The 20297-nt window shown below is 43.6% G+C and overlaps 1 protein-coding gene across 32 annotated transcripts in view; it reads right to left on the bottom strand.

Annotated features, from left to right (window-relative positions):
- The window catches only part of CLASP1 (cytoplasmic linker associated protein 1), a 247672-nt gene that overhangs the window by 23143 nt on the left and 204232 nt on the right, over positions 1-20297 (bottom strand). For 21 of the 32 annotated variants that reach the window (XM_074334995.1, XM_074335009.1, XM_074335043.1 and 18 more), the window contains 5 exons: positions 17821-17937; positions 13145-13292; positions 7906-8152; positions 5227-5417; positions 3372-3500 (listed from right to left, as the gene is read on the bottom strand). In XM_074334995.1, the coding sequence (XP_074191096.1) occupies positions 3372-3500; positions 5227-5417; positions 7906-8152; positions 13145-13292; positions 17821-17937 (832 nt within the window). Of the gene's footprint in view, positions 1-3371; positions 3501-5226; positions 5418-7905; positions 8153-8175; positions 10402-13144; positions 13293-17820; positions 17938-20297 lie in introns of those variants that run through there. The other 11 variants (XM_074335073.1, XM_074335079.1, XM_074335156.1 and 8 more) reach the window with 2 other exon arrangements.

Genomic DNA, 20297 nt, shown 5'->3' with positions numbered 1-20297 from the left:
ATGACCCCAGAATCTCAATTGTAGAATGAATTCTCTTACTAAATCCTCTCTTTATCAATGAGGAAGAGATTCTGTACCAGCCCTAACAAATAGATTACAACCTCTAAGAACAGAAAAATTAAAATTAATAGAATGTTCTTGAAAAACAGAAAATAGGCTTAAGATTTTAAAAGATCACGATCAAAGCCTTAGCCCTTTAAGATGCTTGCTAACAGCTACCACTCCTGTAAAGCACAGTAACTTCATTAACGAAGCACTGAAACTCAACAGCAAATTTTATTTACTGAAAAGATAAAAACGAGCAGTTAGATAATGAAAGAGATTTACTTATTCAAATAGAGAAGATGAAAACATGTCTAAAGTGACAAACACCAACTTTTTAAACAGAAACTCTAAACTGATATCCAAATCCTCAACCCGGCTTGCTGCAGAATGTCAATGTTAGCTTAGGATGGATGATGCCTGAGACAAATTTAGTGCCTGGTACAATTTCAACATGTAAGAAAAATGTTTTGCACGCACAGCTCCTTTTAAATGACCCTGAGGAAACAGACCCTGGCCATAGGATAAAACAAGCATCTTATCATAAGCTCTGCCTTATTCATCTTCCATAAGGGCTTCTATGATGTATTTCAATTTATAGAAAATGTATTTCAAGAAGTTGTCCTTTGTGGCTAGAGCCTCGCAGTCAGAACTATAGCTTGCACAATGGGCCACCAGCACAGCAGGCAGAGAGGACATTTGATGCCAAGGTCTCTGAGAACAGCCCTGGGTCAACACACCGGGCCTCATGCTCTGCATCTCCTGCTGAAGCCTGGGTCCTGTCTGCGAAGACAAAACCAACTAGCTTCTTATGAGAAGGAAGTCCCGGGAAGTACTAATTAGACAGGCAAATAGAGCTGACTCTGTACGAGCAATATAGTAACTGGGCCTAGAAACATTCTGGATCCTTTCCAATGCATGTTTGAATAATGTCTGAATAAATGTTTGAATGCAACGATGAGAAAGTATAGTGACTAAGGAAATATTGTGTGCAAAATTATATGACAACACAATGGCCGTAACACAAACTTCATGTTCATGTGCATCTAACTATTTTGCCCTGAAAAACAAAAACAGAATAGAGATAGATTGGGTAAAAGAAGAGAAAGACTAGAAGAATTTTAAAGGAAAAGCAAAAGCAAAACAAAAACAAAAAGCATACCTAAAACCTAAACATACAGGTGCCCAAGTCAGGCGTGTCAGGCAAAGTGACAGTAAAGTTTCATAAGGGAAACATCAAGAGCAACCAAGTCAAGGTGAGTAGGAAAGTATGTGAAGCAGGGAGCCTGCCAATGAGGGTACGCCTTCCAGAACATAGTGTTTCTCCCCTGCTTTATCAGGTAATCAGTGACAGCAGGTGGAGACCCCTGGAAGACAGGAATTATGCGGCCACTGAGTGCTGCTAAATTTACTTTCAGCAGCAGATACTTTCTGCTTTTGTCCCTTAGACAATTTAAAGGACTTTCTTTCCTAAATTTCTCATTCTGCAGGAAAAATAAAAAATAAAAAGATCCCTCAAGAAAACAATAAATAGTAAATGGAGTATTTAATTCTGTTAACTTGTACTTTTCAGGGTCCACTGCCAAAGTTTCCAAGTTTAGGGTCAGGATGCCCACTTTCAAGGCAGACATCTTCCATGGGAAGAGCCAGTAAGTGCCACACACAGTAGATGGCTTAGTTTCACCTTAATGCCACATTCTAGGTATGTCCTAGATAGTGAAAACAACTGACATCATATATGTAAAAGAACTTCAGTTTTATTTCATTTTTTGTGCATGTATTCTCATTAAGGAGAAGTTACTGTGGTTAAGAAAAAAAAGTCAGCATAGGTCAGTTTCCTCCTAAAAGAAACAGACACATGACCGGGTTTATATCTAGGTTCTGCCAGTAATTGTCATGTGTTACCTGACAAACTACGGTACTTCTTGGACCCTCTTTCCTCACTTTTTGTTGACTATATTAGCTCATCTGGTCTCACATTTTAAAAGGAGTTATTATAAGTCGAAAGTGTTTTGTTCAAACACGAGTGATTATACCATCACGCAACCATGCCAGATTTTGGAAGTGTAAGTTATTGGTTTAAAAACACATCTGTCACTTATGTACCTGTGTCGTGCTATGCTAGACTGCTAGGTGGGAGATGCCTAGACAGAGCCCAAGACCCCCACCCTCGCTGAGCCTACAATCGTGGTGGAGATTTGAGGTCAAACTGGTAGTGACCAGTGTGTTCAGTAGTCACACAACTGCTAACTAGAGACAAACCACAATTTAGGGTCTGATTCTTCTTGAAAAAAACGAATAAGAATTGCTCTAATCAATTGTCTTCATCCATTAGTGTACTCTCGAGAGTCACATGTGAGCCAAGGACTGCACTGAGCGAGTGGTTCTGTCTGTCACGGCGGGGTCAGTCCATCGCCTGTCATGTAAGTTTGAGCAAGTTCTAAACATATGGTTCCGTCTCTCACAGCGGCTTTCGTTAGAAGGGTGTTACTGAAATCACTTTCACTTGGGACAGCGCCACACATCTCCCACTCTGTAGGCCTCTAGCTATTCGAGGGGCTGGAGCAATTCAGTAAGCACCTGAACGACCAGTCACTGAGTGCCCAATGTCTGCAGTATGTGTACCTGGCCCAGGAACGCACCCTTCCTGCTCTCCGATGGGCTTCTGGGGGGCCAGGAGCTACAGGTACGACGTGCTAGCACTGGGAACGTGAGGAGCTGGCAGAGAGGCACGGCACAGCCAGAGAAGAGCGCGGAAGCGGAAGGGGGAAGGAAGACGAGCACAGAGTGGCACGTCCTGTCGTCACTGTTGTCTCATTTAATCCTCACAAGAAGTTTTGTGATAATATCCATCCCTAATTTACACACCAGGAAACTGAGGCTCAGAAAGTGAAACAAGTTCTCCAAGGTTCTGGAGGAAGGAAGTGTCGGTTCCAGGACTTGTCTGGGACTAGCTCTAGGATATCTGTGTCTTCAAACCAATCTTGATCGCCCACCTGGCTGCCAGATGCTGAATGCCACAAGGAAATGAGAGATGCCTCCTTCTGACCAAAACCAGGGAACTCTGACATGCGCAATCCCTCAGGGACAGGCCAAGCCCACTGTCCACATGGAAAGGGAGTTGGAACCTACTGAGTGGCATGGACCCCTGAACTGCACTGCCTGCCACTCAGCCGCTGGGAGAGCACGGAGGTTTTCCCCTGTGCTCCGGCAGGGCGAGTCCAAAGGAAGGGTCTTTTTTCTAAGCCATGTACTGAGTGGCACTCCCCTCCCCCCACCTAACTGCGCCCAGGCCCATCCGCACACCCTGGGCTTCAGGCCTGGCTCACCTCCTTGTGGCAATCTTTGTGGGCTTCCAGCGTCTTCATGATCGTCAGCTCAGCGTAGTTTTTAAATCTCGCGGGCTGGTTTCTCAGAATTTCCCGTAAAACTCTCAATGCCAGTGCTCGGATGGAATGCTGTAGGGCAGAAGGAAAGGAAGGCATCAGCACACAATGCACAGCGCTTTGCTATAAGGACCTGACGGCGGGATGCGAGGAGACCAGCACCCACTGCTGGGTTTCCCTGGCATCTTCCCCAGCAGACGCCTCACACAGATCTCACTGCTTACCTGACCGAGGATCTCTACACAGCCAGCTCCAGGAGGGCAGGGCCGGCCTACAGCGACATTCCCAGGATCTAGCATCTAACAGGGACCTCAGGAAGGTTTCCTGAAGGAGCCAAATGAGGACCAAAGGAGAACAATACATCTAAGCTCATGATCAATGTCCTGGAGATTTCCAGATTTCCTGAGGCTTAGATATGCAAATTACCCTTTGTAAAATGTACAAAATGACCACTAAAGAGCATCTAAACATTTCCACAGGACCTGTAAGACTGTGAACTCTCTAAGGACAGCTGGAGACCTGTCATTCATTATTCCCCACCTGTGTGATGAGATCGTGGGGGAAGGGAATTTGTACAGGCCTCGGGTTGCCTGCAGACCTTGAGGCCCCAGTCATGCGCCTGGAGGAAAGCCATTCCAAACAGACTCCAAGCTCAATAAAAGAGAATGGAGTTTACACCAAACACAGCCCAAAAGTACATCCTGATTCTTTGTCACTCACCTGTACAATTCACATACTAACAACCCACCTAGCTGCCCTCTACATGACATCACTTTATCTCCTGACCACAAAGCCCAACCAAGCAGAAGCGCTTCGGGAGCCAATACTTTAAGGAAAGTTAATACAGATCTTTTATCATCATTCTTCTATGTTTACTCACCCTATACCAAACCATTAACCCTAAGCATCAGAAAGCAGCCAGAGTCACCATGACATTCACCAGCCTCTGCTTACCCGTCTTCCACTCAGTTACCACCCCCGTGACCCTGGGCATGACCTTGACAGCACGGGCTGTGTGCAACTTCTGCCTGGTTCCTGCCCTTGCAGCTCCTCACCATGTTTCCTTGACTTTTGTTTCTGCTAGCCCACACAAAGCCCAGTGCAGCACGCTGGGTTTTTACTTCTAGAGTTCATTTCAGGAGATTCCCGTATTTATTCACATCTGTGTGTGAGAACATAGGGCTGTGACTAGATTCCCCCCCTCTTCTAAGAGTCATCTACTAGGCGTCCTATGTAGATTACAGCAAATGCCTAGTTTGTCACGTTCAAATGTCACGTGTGAAGAGGGCTTCTTATTTTAAAACCAATAGAAGAAAATGGACCATAATAATCATCCGTGGTTCCTGAACCTGTCGCTTGACCAATTAGGATTATGGGACTGAGCACACAGACCGGGGGTGGACCGAGACAGAATTTCATGGAATGCAGCCTTCAGTAGGGACTTAAAAAAAATCAACTTCTCTGTTTCTCAATTACACATGAACCACAAAGAAAACTCACAAGGGAAAAAGTTCATTGTAAAAAACTACATTTTATGCTAAAGAAGTTTTGAGAAAGCGTGGGTTACAGTTACCTGACGCAGGAACAAGTTTCCCTCAAAGCCAATTACAGAAAAAAAGCTTGTATATAAGCGAGGACGGAGCCTGTGTCTGGCAAAAACATTACCCTACGAACTAACTGGTGCTGGGAAAACACTGCAAACATGTTTTGATGTAAACAGTAAGCACAGTGCAGAAAGGCGCGCGGAAGCCCAACCACCCACGCACGGGGGAAACGCAGCACACGGAGCCCTCCTCACATCTTTGTCTCCGAGGGTCTCCAGCAGCAAGAGCAGGATGGTCTTGAAGTGCTCCTCCCAGACGCCCAGGCTGTCCTCCCGCGTGATCTTGAGCAGCTCCAGCAGGGCACCTTTCCGCTCCTCCACCCGCTCGTTGTGGTTGGACAGCTCTTTCAGGAGGTCCGCCACCAAGTCAGAATGGTCAATGGGCACTTGGGAGACACGCGAGACAGAAGTTAGAGACACGCGTGAGAGAACCCCTGGTTCCAGGGGCCTCGCAGGGACACGCAGCCGTCCCAGAGGCACCCTGACGGCTCCCATCCCATCACACCATCATCCCACTCCGCCCCACCCCCACTCTTCACAACCGCGGCAACTCAGCTCACAATTAAAACAGGTGGGAGAACAGGTGTCAGGTACCAATATATTCAATGTCTCTACCCTGCCTCACCACCTTTTCTCCCCTTCCAGGTCAGACAAAAAGGAGAGACTGCTATTTCACTCACCAATTTCAGACAAAGAGGAGAACCCCTCCAAAAACCGCTCAACTATCTTCTTTGTCCAAACTCTGTTTCCCCTGCAGCAGGCCCAGGGCAGGTCCTGCCAGTGTAGTCTCACCAGTACCAAGTCCACTCCAGTACACACATTTTACTTAAGACCCTCGTCACTGTCACATCCGACTCACTAACATCCATTCTCTTCTCGAATGTCCAGAGGTTAGGAAGTAGCAAAGCAAACGAATGCCAATTGAGGTGTTTAGACTATTCATGGACTAACTCACAGACTGTAAGACTTGCCAAGGTCTCTTAGCATAATTACTTGCAGGGACCCAAACCACGGTTTATATGGTAGAAAAGCACATCCTTTCTCTTTCCATGTGCTTTTAAGAGACCTCAAATCTGAATTCACTTTAAATAGAAACGATAAAAAAAAACAAATCAGACAGATCATCAGAACTACTAGTTTGTATGTGCGTATTTCTTTAGCTTCTAAGACAGGGAAACAAACACATCCGGAAGTCTGAAATGTTAAAGAACTCTGATCATTCTCCCCTGCTATCCATCCCACCCTTTTCTTTAAGCCTTTAATTATACGGTTGCTGAATAAATAATAACCAACATCCTAATCTCTATTCTATCTTCAACAAGACCAACAAAAGGGTAAGTTCAATGATGGACCAATTCTATGAGCAATGAAAGGAAATAAATAGTCCAATACTCCTAGAAAGTGCAAGTCATGCCAGACACTATACCATCACCTGCTGCCCAGTACACAGACGCGTGGGTATACCCTGGGCTGCTACCCACCAGCAATTGGCAATTAATAGCCAGGGGATTATGCTTTCGACCCCTGAAACAATTTCTGCTGTCACAACTGGAGGACTTCTCTTCTGTCTCAGGATTCCTTCACTGCCTGACCCACCCAGAAAAGTACAGTTTTCTTTCTTTTATGCCCCCGGAAGCTGGCATGTGCCTCCAGCGGGGCCCTCCCCTCCCACTAGTGCGACCTGATGAGTCTGTTCCCCGACAGGCCTTGAGCTCTCTGAGGTCAGGGACTGTCTCTTCTACTCCATGTCCCCAGTAAGCCATATGCTTCCTCACACACAGTAGGCACTCAGCGAATGTGAATTGTTTAGAGTTCTAATTTAACTCTTCACTCAAAATTGAGAAACAAAACAACAGCAAGCTTGGGAAAAAAACACATGTATATATATGTGTGTGTGTATATATATATATATAAAAACTTTAAAAAAAATGACTAGTAAGCTGAAATAAATCAAAACACATAAACATGACACTGAGGTGGAAAAACAAGTAATTAAGTGCCAGATAAAAATACCATCATACCAATACCTATTTACTCACTCGTTACTCAATAATGGACACTGGCCTTAACACAGGGTCAGAAAAAAAGCCAGACTAGCTCTGTTCCATACTGATTATGTTACATTTGGGGCAAGTGACTTAACCTTTCTGAACTTCAGTTTCTCAACCTGTAAAATGGCAGTAACCCCCTCTCCCTCAATTAGATAATATATGTAAAACAGCAGCGCAGCAGCAATCCCGTAGTGACGCCACTGCCTGGTGTATGTCAGGTCCCCTCTCTCCCAACTATAGGACGGAAGTCAAATAAAGCAGCTCTAGGAAGACCTGGTTAAAACACTGATGTGAGAAGTAACAAAAAAGAAAAAGGAAAAACAAAGCGCTCGTGTGAGAGAAGCGGGAAGCCTTCCAGGGGTGCTTCTTATTTCTGCAGCTCAGGACTGGGAGGGACCGTCAGAGGCCATTGCAAATGCTGGGACCGCTCGCGCCTTTGTTCCCCACCTCGCTAAGCCCCCACTCCCCTTGTGCTTCTGATTTCCACGCAGGCCTGGTTCCTCAGTGAAGCCTTCCCTGATGGGTACAGCTAGCCTTCCGTTGCACAGTTGTCAGAGCGGTGATTTTAGGTAATCTGCTGACCGCTTATTTCTTGACTGCTTCCAGGACTAGACTATAAGCTCCTAGAGGGCAGGGACTGTGCATACTTTTGTTCATTACTGTGCCTTCCATTCCTAAGCACACAGTAAGTAGTAGCTCTATAAGCGGCTGTTGAACAAAGGGCTAATAACCAGGACAGACCCAACGTTTCCAGGCTGCCCAGAGCTGGTCTGACGAGAGGGGAAACCCATGGAAGCGGAAAATCAAGCACAGAAAGACACACCATCTCGAAGCTGCTCCATGTCATCGTCAAACACGGCCTCCTTCAGGGCCGTCTTGTCATAGGTGTTGATGGTGTCTGAGTAGGGATACAGATTGTAGTCTCGCACGCGGGGCCCTGGGAAGGCCCGTGGAGGCTGCGTGTTGAGGAGGGAGGTCTTGTTGTCCAGAGCCGTCCTGCCTCCTTCCACCACATCACTGCCCCCCCGGCCCTCAGAGGCAGGGGAGGCGACTCCGCCATCGCGGGACACCTGCAGCACAACACACCGTCAGTTCCTTTTCAGGGCTTTCAACACATTTTCTCTTTAAATTTTGAGAAGTATTAGGAGAGCCAGAGATTTCTCACATGAAATCTGGCCACTAACAGAAGGGCAGTTATTAGAATTCCTTTTTTGTTTTTTCTTTATTGCACCTTCATGGTTTTTTTTAAAGGTTTTTATTAAAATGTAGCTAACATACAATAATATTATATTAGTTTCAGGTGTATACAATAGTTATCCAACATTTATATACCTACTCCATCATCTTGGCTGGAAATCTCATTAGAATTGCAATTTGTAAATATCTAATTTATAAACTACCTTAAAGGGAACTATGTTTCCATCTATTCATTAATTAATTTGCAGGTAAAGTCTGTTTTACTTTGTTTTCAGTGATTAACCCATTTTTGAGACTGCTAGCATGAAATTCTTTAGAGTCCCTTGAGAACGAAGGCTGCATACCTCACAGGCACAGTTCCTCAGGAATCTCATGTGCCAACACTGCAGCCTATCACTTTCCTTACAAATACTAAGGGTTTCCTTGCTGAGGCCCTGATACAACACCAATGCTCCCCCAGTTACCACAGGATCTAAAGCGGTTGAACCGTCCAAGAATTCCTGTATTTATTCCCACCATGTGGAGAGCCAAACAGTGGCTAATAGTCTCTAACAATTGATAACTCAGTTTCCGCTAGGCAGATCATTCTTCTTTGGATGTTTCTGACTCTCAGAGTGGGTCTTTATGCTGGGTCAAAGAACAGGTCTGTATTGTTTACTGAAAAAGATTTTTTTCTAATATATTCTGAAACCTATCTTCAACAAATTAAACCCCTGGTCCTCTGGCCCTTGTGTCATGTTGCTCACTGCCTTCACTCTCAGGGGTCCTTTTATCTGAGCCACAAAGGCCTGTGTGGCGCCCTTTGCAGGGTGGCACTATAACAAAAGTAAGTGTGGGCTCACGCTGGGAACAGAGCCAAACTGTCATTCTCCTCATCCCAGACATGTGACTAAGTAACAACAAGTAAAAACATTTCCAGGCAGCCAGACTGCACTGACTCCTATGGCAATTTCTTTACTTGTGCTGCTGACAAGATACATCTCACATTTTGTGCTTACACATTTTTTAAAATTGTGGTGAAATATACATGTATCATTTTAATCACTTAATTCCTAAGTGTACAGTTCAGTGACATTAAGTCCATTCACAATGTTGTATAACCATTACGACTATGCTGTATTTTGGGCAAAACTTTTTCATCTTTCCCAACTAAAACTCTGTACCTATTAAATAATGACTCCCTGCCCCTGCTAGCCCTGGTAACCTCTATTCCACTTTCTGTCTCTGTGAATGTGATTACTTTAGGTGCCTCATGTGAGTGGAAGCATAAAGTATTTGTCTTCCTGTGTCTGGCTTCTTTCACTTGGCATAATATTTTCAAGTTCCATTCATGTTGTAACATGTGTCAGTATTACATTCCTTTTTATGGCTGAGTAATATTCCACTGCATGTACATATCAAGTTTTTTTTTAATCCATTCATCTGCTGATGGACACTGGGTTGCATCCACCTTCTGGCTAGTGTGACTAATACTCCTGTGAACACTAGCACAGAAATATGTGTTCAAGTCCCTTCTTTCAGTTTTTTTTTTTAAACATGTACCTAGTGGAATTGTTGGAATGCATGTGGTTAACAACCACCCCAAAAGACTGTATACTAATATAATTATTGAGGTAAAAATACATATACAGTGGTACCTCGGTTTTCGAAGGTAATCTGTTCCGGAAGACCGTTTGAGTTCTGAAACGTTCGAAAACCGAGGCATGGTTTCCCCATAGAAAGTAATGCAAAATGGATTAATCCATTCCAGACCTTTAAAATAAACCCCTAAAACTGCAAATTTAGCATTAATTTTACTGTCTAATGATACCATAGATCCATAAAATTTATGGCGTTTGTAAACTGAAACATTCGCCAACGGAGACGTTCGAAAACCGAGGTACTACTGTATATTGGGGGTGCCAAAAAATATATACACATGACTAGTACTCATCTTGTGTTATCAGTATTTATTATTACAATTTTAATACAGTTTTTTCCTTTCTTAAAATGTATAGACATTTTTTTTGGCACCCTCTATATACAATACGTGCATAGATACAAACAAAATAAGACTTAACTGGGGTTTTCTCTTGGAAGATAATTCATAGATGATTTTAATTTTTTTCTCTTTGTAACTCTTCTAAAAGTAAAACATATTAGCATTATAATGAAAAAATTTCAAGGGAGAGTTTTAAACACTAAAGACATTTTTTAGAAAGCCTAACTATTCTAATTCTAATCACTTTTAACAAAAAAAGAAGAAAAAAACCTTACTTTTTTGACTTTGTATATTACCCTGGTCTTTGTCTCCTGAAGATTTCATACAGTGGGAATCACAGTGCACATACTATCACGTGTTTTGCTTTCCTTATACCATAACCAGGTCCCACGTAAATAAAGTTTTTATAACAGTTTAATCACACCACTATTTCTACTTGTATTTTAATACGAGTTACTCAACTATTCTCCTTCTACTGATTTTTTAATGTTTTTGGTTTTTGCCATTATAGATAATGCTAAAATAAATTACTTGGGTAAATAATATCTTTCTTTCCTTTTTCTGAGTTTGTTACTTAGCATAGATTGCTAAAAGGTAGATTATTAAAGGATATGAAACTTAAAATCATTTTTGCTAAATATAATTTAGCAAAATTATATTTACAGCTGTTCTACTAAGCTGTAGAACTGTATTAATTTCCCATACTGCCATTATACTAGTATAATATTCTACTTGAAACAAAGCAGAATAATTTAGAAGTAACATATAGGTCCTCTTGTATTTCTGTAATTACTGCTAAGGATGGATTTTCTCCCACGTTTAATGCTTTTGTCTCTGCTTCTGTGAACCACCTTCCCACTGGATCTGACATTCATCCTTCTGGACTTCTGTCTTCTGATTGGACTGGGTCTACTTGTTAAGCTTAAGAAGAGATAACACTGGCACCTGAGTCTCACATTTAAACAAGTTTTGTTATCTACCTCAGCTTCTTAGCTAGAAATGTGGTAACCAGGGGCCAAGATGTTGAGGCTTAAATCTCCTCAACTCCTCAGTTTTCACTTCCCCTCTTATGTTTCTTCCACCTCTCAGGTCCACATCCTCTAGCGAAACAGCCTCATCTCTGAATGTTTGAACTTCTCAATTCCCTCCACCAGTCCCCAAATCTTCTCCCTCTTCCACGTCCTTAAGGACCTGCACCACCAATCATCCACTTCCCTCACTTGTAGAGTCACCCGTTTGCTCTCAACTGGCCCCATCGGCATTCAAACAGGTCAGGCCTCACCCATGTGAAAAGCCCCTGAATGACCCCTCATCTCTCCCGTTTGTTACCCAAGTCACTCCTCAACCCCCTGTACTGTTTTCCACTTTCAATTCTGCTCTGAACAATGCTCACAAAATCCAATGGACTCCTGGAAGAAACTCAATTTGTAGATTATGGAATGCGACCATGTGTAAAATTTATTTAAGAACACAAAAGTCCAAATGGTGGGCTCATTCTAAAAGAAATGGTCTTGGCTCTATAGCAAAACATTAGCGAATAAATTTGTGATTTACGTATTTTAGGTTAACACAGAATTTTAATGTAGACAGTAATAATTAAAAAGAAACCCAGAGGAGCCCTGTCACTCCACAGCTGCCCTGCCATGGGCATGACCGTATGCGGCATGATCCCCTGGGATGACACTCCTTCCTGAAAGTGTCATAACTTCTATGGCACCACACCCACGTCATCTTTAGCTTTTCTTCCAACTCTTTTTCTTCTTCTTCCTAGTGTTGATGCTTCTTCAGATTTTGTCTTTACCCTTTACCTGGTGGATTTCACTCACTTTGCTTTAGTCACCATCAACTAGTCAAAGCCTCTCAAATCTCTGTCTCTAGCCGAAATCGCCGGCCTACACTCCAGACTGGTACATTCAAAGACCTAATGGATATGTTTGCTTGGATATCCCACAGGTTCTGCAAGTCACATACATTCAAAACTGTTCCAAAAGGATTAACATGCACTTTCTTCTGCATTTTCTTTCCTCTTCCTATGATATTTTCTCATTGAATTACACTAGCACCTACTCAACAGTCCTAGTCAGACACTTACGACTCTTCTATTTCTGCTTATTCCCCACCCAACCCAACTTTCTCGGACTAATTCTCCATCCGAGTGACAACAATCTTTCTAAAATGTTACGTGTGACCATGCCACTTCCCTGGTTAAAAATCCTTCAGACTCTCCAGTGTCTCCCAGGTAAAGTTAAGACCTGGGCTGGAAATGTTCCTGGTGCAAGCCCTGCGTGAGCCACTCTCTGCAGCCTCTTCTCCAAACCTCCCCCAAACATGCCCTCTCTCCACGTTAGCACTCCCTGGTGGGAAATCATGCCAACCCTGCCCACTCCCACCTCTGCACCTTCTCACAGGTGACCCCCTCCCCACTACGACCTTTCTACTTAACCTTCACGCTTCAGCTCCAAGGGTGCAATCAGCCCTGCACAGCTCCTTCCTGAGCACCGAGCCTGGTCTAGAGGTCTCAGTGCTGAGCCGCGAATGCTCCCACCGCACCACCATCTCCCGCCTATCTGCCCGCTCTGCACGAGACCAGAGCTCCGACACAGCCATGCTGGTGTCTGGCTCAGGCTCACTACTTTATCACATCACAGGAACAAAAATATGTCCAGGACAAATGAAAAGCAAGCTGAGATAAAATGGGACTTAAACATTCTTCACAAAGATAGCAACGGTCACTCAAAATTGTCTTGGGCCTCTGAAAATAACACTTTCTACTACAGTGTAAAAATAATGCTGAAGCTCAGAAATCACAGTGGTCAGGGTTCAGAAGAATCAGTAACGATCACTTATTTGACAGACAGTTCTCTGTTAGCCTGGGGATACTTACGTCACAGTCCTTTTTGCCGTCTCGTTTAATTGGCTCATTCAGATCCTCTTGGCTTCGAAAACTAAACTTTTCAATGGCTTCTGTAACTCCACGCAAAGAACTATAGATTTCTTCAGAGTTCAGGTTCTCTGTATCATAGTCCAGCATGCTAAAGATCAAAAATATTTTCTTTCTTAAATTGAGGCACATGCATACAATTGAGGTATGGGCATACATTGCTTCCAATAATTTACAAAGTTAAGATATAATTAGCGTTTTGTTTCTTCAGGTGACTTGGAATGAAAACGAGACATCTTTTATTAGAGCCCCACCACTGGACAATTATACCTCTTCTTTGTCAAATTTAGTCCCAAACATATGACATCAGCACTCATAAGAACCAGTGGGAAACAATAACCACGAGAATGCAAGAACTCAAAAGGGTGACAACTGGTGACTGAATGCGCGAGGTAATGAAAGTGGAAAAATAACTTTTGTATCTTGAAGATGGAAAAAAGAAGTTTGGTTGTTACTGGTCTCAAATGTACAAACTTAAATTAAGAGGAATGAGCACTTCAAAATAAAGCTACTGTTACAAATTTCAGAGGAGCAAAGCAAACAACTTCAGCGGACTGAAGTTATGCTCACCAGTTATCAGAAACTTGTAAATAACATCCTATGTTAAAAAACTAAAAAACCAACCCTACAACTCAAAGTCAGATCCGCCTCACCAACAGGATACTGAGACTGTGACTCTCATGACATCTAACCTGAAGCTTGCTGGAAATATCAAACTCTTCTAGATGCCTATATTTCGACTTTTATAATAAAAGCAGATCTGATAAAGATGAGATCTTATGAAGATATAAAGGCACTTCAAAAAGCAAGAAATACTTGTCCTTTACAGAAAAGTGATGTCAGCTGCTGTGCTTTTAGACATGTAGCAAAATATGAAGCAAAGCAAAGATCTTAAACGGCTTTTTCGTGTAATGCGCTATGTCAACAAGTGGCCTTTACATGTCTGGAAGATGCACTGAAACAGACAAAAGATCCTAAAAACAAAAACCATCAACTGTCGTCCCCCCCCCCCCCCTAAGAATATCAAAGAAAAAAGCACGGATGGATACATAAGTATCAAGAAAGCAAAACAGGAAGCAACAGCCAATCAGGGGCAAGTCAGAGCTGCAAGTTCGTTTAGATGCCATGTGTTCCAAGAAAGTGTTCAAGAAGAGTTCCGAGGAGTTGGTCCTGTTTCACTTGCAGACAATCTTGAGCCATACTGAAGATCCTGAGCCACTCAGAGAATCCTCGGCTGTGTGTTTAAGTAAGCACCATTGCTAAGGACTAAAGAGAAGCAAGCTTTCTGTTCCTTAGAGAAATAACTAAAACTAAGCACCCACTGGCGGGAGCCCGTCCTAAGGACCACAAATCAGCCCTGTACACTCTCACAGGAGGTTACATCGCCTATCACTTACGAATAACATTTACTAAGCCACCTCCCCCACCTTCTGTTTTTTTAAAGGTTTGTTTTTTTAAAGAAGTTGGGCAGACGAGCAAGGCAAGATTTGGACAATTCTCACTTTGAGTAGCCAGGCTAGCTTGAGGCCCCAACGATACAAGTGTTTCCTAAGGCTCGTTAGGTTCTCCAGAGCACAAGAACTGAACTCACTCTTAAAGATGGAAGCTATGTGCCTAAAATTGCAAAATAGAACCCATTTTTTCTTTTCTGATGAAAGAAAATACACACCCCAATTGTACTTGGATAGGTCACAGAAATATATGCCAACTCAAAGATTGGCTCTGGCATCAAACAAGAAGGAATGTGAACTTGAACATGTCTACAGTTTAAATTCCAGGTATACACCGATGAAAGGTAGAATTAAAAAAATTGAACGGAATTCAAGACTTCAATCCCTTCTAAGTTCACAAGGTTATCTGTCTATGAGGCAACATCCCTTTAATGTGAAGGAGCAGGACTGAAAAGCACAGGGCTCCCTGCCCCCCCCCCCCCCCCCCGCTTTCTAGAACACCACAATACCAGCTTATGTATGAACAAAAGCATTTATACATCTGGCCAGTACACTATTTTTTAATATAGAAAGACTGAGTATGACTCAAACAAAAAATATGTATACAAGATGTAAAAAGATGCCTTAAAATGCTTTGAATCACAACGACCAAAAATAATAGCATAGCCCATGCAAAAGAAAAACAGAAACAAAAACCAAAGAGTGACAGGATGGACAAGAGGAAGTCTGGCAGAACGTTCAGCTTTTTAAGGGATGTCACAATATTATTCTCCATGTGTCGCTTCAGATGAAGTTAGCTTTCACATAATTCATCTCATTTTTCTTAACCTGAACTTTCTTAAAATAGTTCAATTCAGTTCACATAACTTTAGCATTACAGTAGCCTCTTTTTAAAATAAGAAAACAAAGGATTCTGCCAGTTAATGCTCCTCCTTCTTGCTTTCAATTAATAAACCAGCTCAGACGTCCAGTGTAGGAGCACATGTGCATCGCCAGGTACAATGTGTGGTGACGCTTCCTTTACACTCACTAGCTTGAGGCTGGAAGTAGCTCCTTGGTACGAAGCTAAAACTGTGAGCTCCAGGTGGGAGACCACTGTTCTCCTCTAACAGGAAACGCTATTACTTTCTTTGCTATTTTATGCTTTGGCTTGATTTGTCTTTCTTCAAATCAACACCTATGTGCCCTCGTTTCATAGAGAAAAAAGAATTCACATGAACACACTCATCAGGGATCGCAGACACTGTGGTCTGGACAAGCCATACACTGAGAGAGCAGCAGGAGAAATGCAGAGCTTCACTGAGAAGACACCCCAGTCTGTCACCTGCCCCCACGCTCGGAGATGCTCAGAGATGACCCCAGAACATAATCCTTTAGGTTAAAGGCCAGGTCCCTACCATGTGTAAACACTGTGATTAGATTCAACTCCAGAAAGGTTTCCTTAGGATTCTTTAGATTAGCAAGAGTTGCTCAATCCGTCAGTAATCTGACCTGAGGTCAGGCCATGTCGCCCAGTACTGATGCCGAATAAAACTCTGGACTACCCCGTTGTAAAGGCTCACACTGGGGGGGGCGGAGGAGGGGGTGCATAAGGTCAGGTCTCCAAGGAAAGAGACACTGGAGACAGAAGTTGGCCTTCTGAGATTTTCTTCTTTGTCATTTTATGGGGAAAAGATACTAGGGAATGGAAAAAGGGCAATTGTTCCTTGTTATGAAATCACCAGGGTTTTGGCACAGAGCGAAGAGACTTCTGGTTTTGTGGCACCAGTCGGTTTCCTAAATGTAGGGTTTCCGGTCACCTCTCCTTCCCGCTGATAATTAACACAAGAGCTACGTATTTATTCAGCAGTAGCTACACTATTGTGCACATATGCACAGATGACTCTGGAGGGCAGTCTGATGGCTACATGAGAAAACTGGCTCAAGGAGAAGCGTGGTGCACACTGGGGCACACAGCTGTCTACGGAGACAGTCGGCAAACTGCTCTTACACTTGGAGGCCTGTAACCTTTAAAAACAACAAAAAAGAAAGTGCAGCGACATCACTGAGGACAGCAGGGACGTCTCATTGTCTGTGTGTCCTTGCCCTAACCTTGTGTATCTAGAAACAGTCATTATAGAATTCTCTGTATGCTTTAGAAGTTACTTTGGAGCTGTAAGAGTTTCAAAAGAAAGATGTTGGTAAAACATTTAGCTGACTTGTTTACTATGTACAGCTTCGCTATGTTGAGGATACAAAGTAGGAATGTAAATCTGTACAATAGCTATCGGTGAAGCATTCAACAGTAAGACTGTTTTATTTTTACCCTTGTCCTATCACAGAGGGTACAGATCCATCTTACACAGCACAAAGATAGCCGGACTGCCTCTGCTTTGCTCATGTAATTGCAGGCTTCTAGGGAAGGGATTCTCTGGTCTTTGGACCTTTATGAAAAGCACCTAAGAGACCCTCAAACAGGTATCTGTAGGAATACCCGGACCCCACTCCACACCACAGGTTACGTCTGAAGGGAGCCCCACCCCCTCCCTTCCTCTAGACTCACTAACACTGTCACACTGGGGGGGTTGGGTGGGGGGGCTTGTGAGGACACCATCAGGCCCCTGCCTAGAGGCAGGGCATCTTTACTGAGACGTAACTGAACGCCCTTCTCGGGGCTTCCTTTCTGGGTCTGGGTCCTGCGTCTCTCGGCAGGTGGCAGCACATGATGTAAGAAACCCGTCCGCAGCATCACTACAGGACAGAATGCTGCCGGTGCCGTTGGCAAGAGCAGGTGCCGTGTGCTTCTTGGTGGGAAAGCCCTGCCCGCCTAAGAAGAATGCTAAGGGAACTGCGCACTGCTGCCTGCCCTGATTTCACAGCATTGCCTGAGAACCTTCTGGGGGCTGAGCACTGCCCTGGGCTGCAAGGCTCGCAACCGTAGATGTTTGTGAATTCGGTCAGTCGATGAAATGGTCATCTGTCCTCATGACATGGTAGGAACCGTACCCATAAGGTTCAACAAAGCTCACACACCTGCTCACGCTTCTAACCAAGGCTCTCCTCCTGCTGGTCTAAGCAAAGCAGGGACCACACTGGGGCAGCTGAGAGGCTTTCCAAAAGACCTGAGGCGACTTTGGAAGTGCAATAATATTGTGACACCTCAGACAAGTTTAACAGGTAGCTTGTTACCTGGGAGAGTAAGAGCGCCTGAGAGTCTTGTGAGAGGGAGCGGGAGGAATGGAGTTGGGCTGAGAAAAGGGAGGTGGGGGCTTCGATAGCCCATCGGCACTCCAACCCCACAACCGACTGCAGTGATCAGAAGAGGAAAATCAGAAAGAGAAACAAAAAAAGGCAAGGGGGGAGGGAGGAGGAAAAGGCGAGGAAGACGCTGTACTCTAAGTGTCTTAGACTCTCCTCTTTCCTTGACAGAGTTCTATCAAAATTAATACTTCCCCACAGAGAGAAAAAGAACAGATTTTGTTTTACAGTTTGATCCTCGATAAGACTGCCTTATTCCTTTCCCTCTCAATCATGCATTTACATTTTTAAACCACATGCGATTTCGAGTGTAAGTGTGAAGCAAGTGTGTGCGCGCCTACACTGGGAAGGACATCATAAGCACTTACAAAAACATATGGATGTTCAGCTTCAGATAATGCCCAAGGAAGGAACTGTGGGCCTTAATTCAAATAGGACCAAAGGGACGATGGTAGGAAGAATCAGAGAGTGCCCCATTCTGCCCAGAGCACCCACATACTCCCCGAGGCTGGGATCCAATCAGATGGGAGTTCAGAGCTGCCACAAGCCACGTCCCTCTGACAGAGTAACAGCACCACCAGAGGGTGAGGGCACCAACTCTCGGCTAGCCAGCCCAGAGACGGGGGAGCCAAAAATCTCATTCCTCTGCTCTTATCACCTAATTTGAAAATTAGAAGTCATCTGAGAACATAGATAGATATTCCTCTTCACTTCACAAACATACTGAGTGATCTGGTGTTGCAGAGGCCCTGACAGCGTTCTAGCAACTGTTTCAATTCAAAAGAAGCAGAGATACAGGGAAAGGGGTGAGCTGGGCTGGCTGGAAGCGTGACCTGCGGCCCGGGGCGGTCTGGCAGCAGAGACAGCGCTCCTGCAGAGTGGCGACGCTTGCTGCTGGCACTCCCTGTACTGCTAAGGGCAGTAGGTACAAAGCTAGTCTCCACTTGTGGGCAGCTATGGTCCCATTTGGTAACGGAAATAAAGTGTCGCGATCAGAGGTCCCTGCAGTACAGAGGGTCCTCAGGACTGCCTGTGAGTCACACACGGAGCTGGGGGAGGCGGTAAGAGAGGAACAGGGGCGCCCACCTCAGGCTGGAGCTCCGCTAACAGGTAGAGAATAAGGCAGGTACACCCCCACCTCCCCGGGGCTCACAGGTAATCCCCACTTTGATGCTATGGACACTAGTCCAGATCCCCTGGTGGGATAAATGCCGACTCCACCTGCAATTACCTTCCATCGCTAGGGGGACAGGTTATCCAGTTAGTGCCACTTTGCTCTACACGTTTGCCAAGCACAGGAGGAGGACCGCCCTGTACGGTTTTGTCTTACAGGGAATATGCTGTAATTCTTCCCTCCCACAGAGACAATCATTAATGGAATGTTTCACAAAAGTTCAACCTGTTAGCTATAGCTTCTCTAATTCTACTGGGTTGATAAAAGTGGCTTCCTTACTGGTGATTTGTTTTTAAAAAAAGTATCAAAAATTAGATTGTTTCCATCATTTTAGAATATTTCCTTATTTTCACCATGATCTGAGTGCAGAATTTTTAGACCCCCCCCAAAAAATACTACTTCATTTTGATTCTCAAAATTAGATTAAAAACAAATAATTGGTAATAATTTTCTCCTTAAGAATGAAAAGCTATTACCACATGGTCAAGATGACGCAAAAGAACGGCAGGTCACAGAAAATAAATGTTTCAAGAGCCCTGCTCGGGGAAATAGTGGACATTATAAATGGCACAACTCATCTACTGCCTCCTTAGAATGTGGTATAATTTAGTCCATTCTCCTATTTCGTGCAAGAGTTCATTGCTTTTATAATTTTCCTGGTAGGAAGTACGTAGCCTATTTGAATGTTTCCAGTGATATGAGGCAGTTTTTCCTACTTCTGGACAGTTTTAGTTGTGAGAAAAATCCTTTCTCTTATTGAATTCAAGTTGCTTAAGGACATCTGGCTAGTTATACACTAACCGAGGATACACTGTTTGAAAAAGAAGAAACTACATAACTAAGTAAACCTCTAAAGAAGAATTTTTTGACAGAAAAATATTTAGGCCACACCTGGACTTCTTAATATTGAAAATAAATCTCTCCATTTCTTCTACTGACCTGTAACTTTAAACAGTAAAAATTAAATCAGGCCAATTAAGAATGAATGGTGACCTGGAAAAATAAATTAAAATTTTTAATAATTTGGGGATCCATGAGATGAATACCTACCCAATTCTTAGCTCTGATGAATTATGCTAGCAGCTCCCACCTATCTTTTATTTAGACTAACAGCACACATAATAAAAAAATACTTAATCTGAGTTTTACCTTTTGATTATTACCTAAAAAATGTACCACCCTAATAATGAAATAACTGAAAGATAAGAAGTATGAACTGTGTGTATTATGGAAG

The sequence above is a fragment of the Rhinolophus sinicus genome, linkage group LG01 (genome assembly GCF_036562045.2).
Source record: "Rhinolophus sinicus isolate RSC01 linkage group LG01, ASM3656204v1, whole genome shotgun sequence".
NCBI lineage: Eukaryota > Metazoa > Chordata > Mammalia > Chiroptera > Rhinolophidae > Rhinolophus > Rhinolophus sinicus.
The sequence above is the reverse complement of the archived record's forward strand: the minus strand, read 5'-3'. Positions and strand labels throughout refer to the sequence as shown.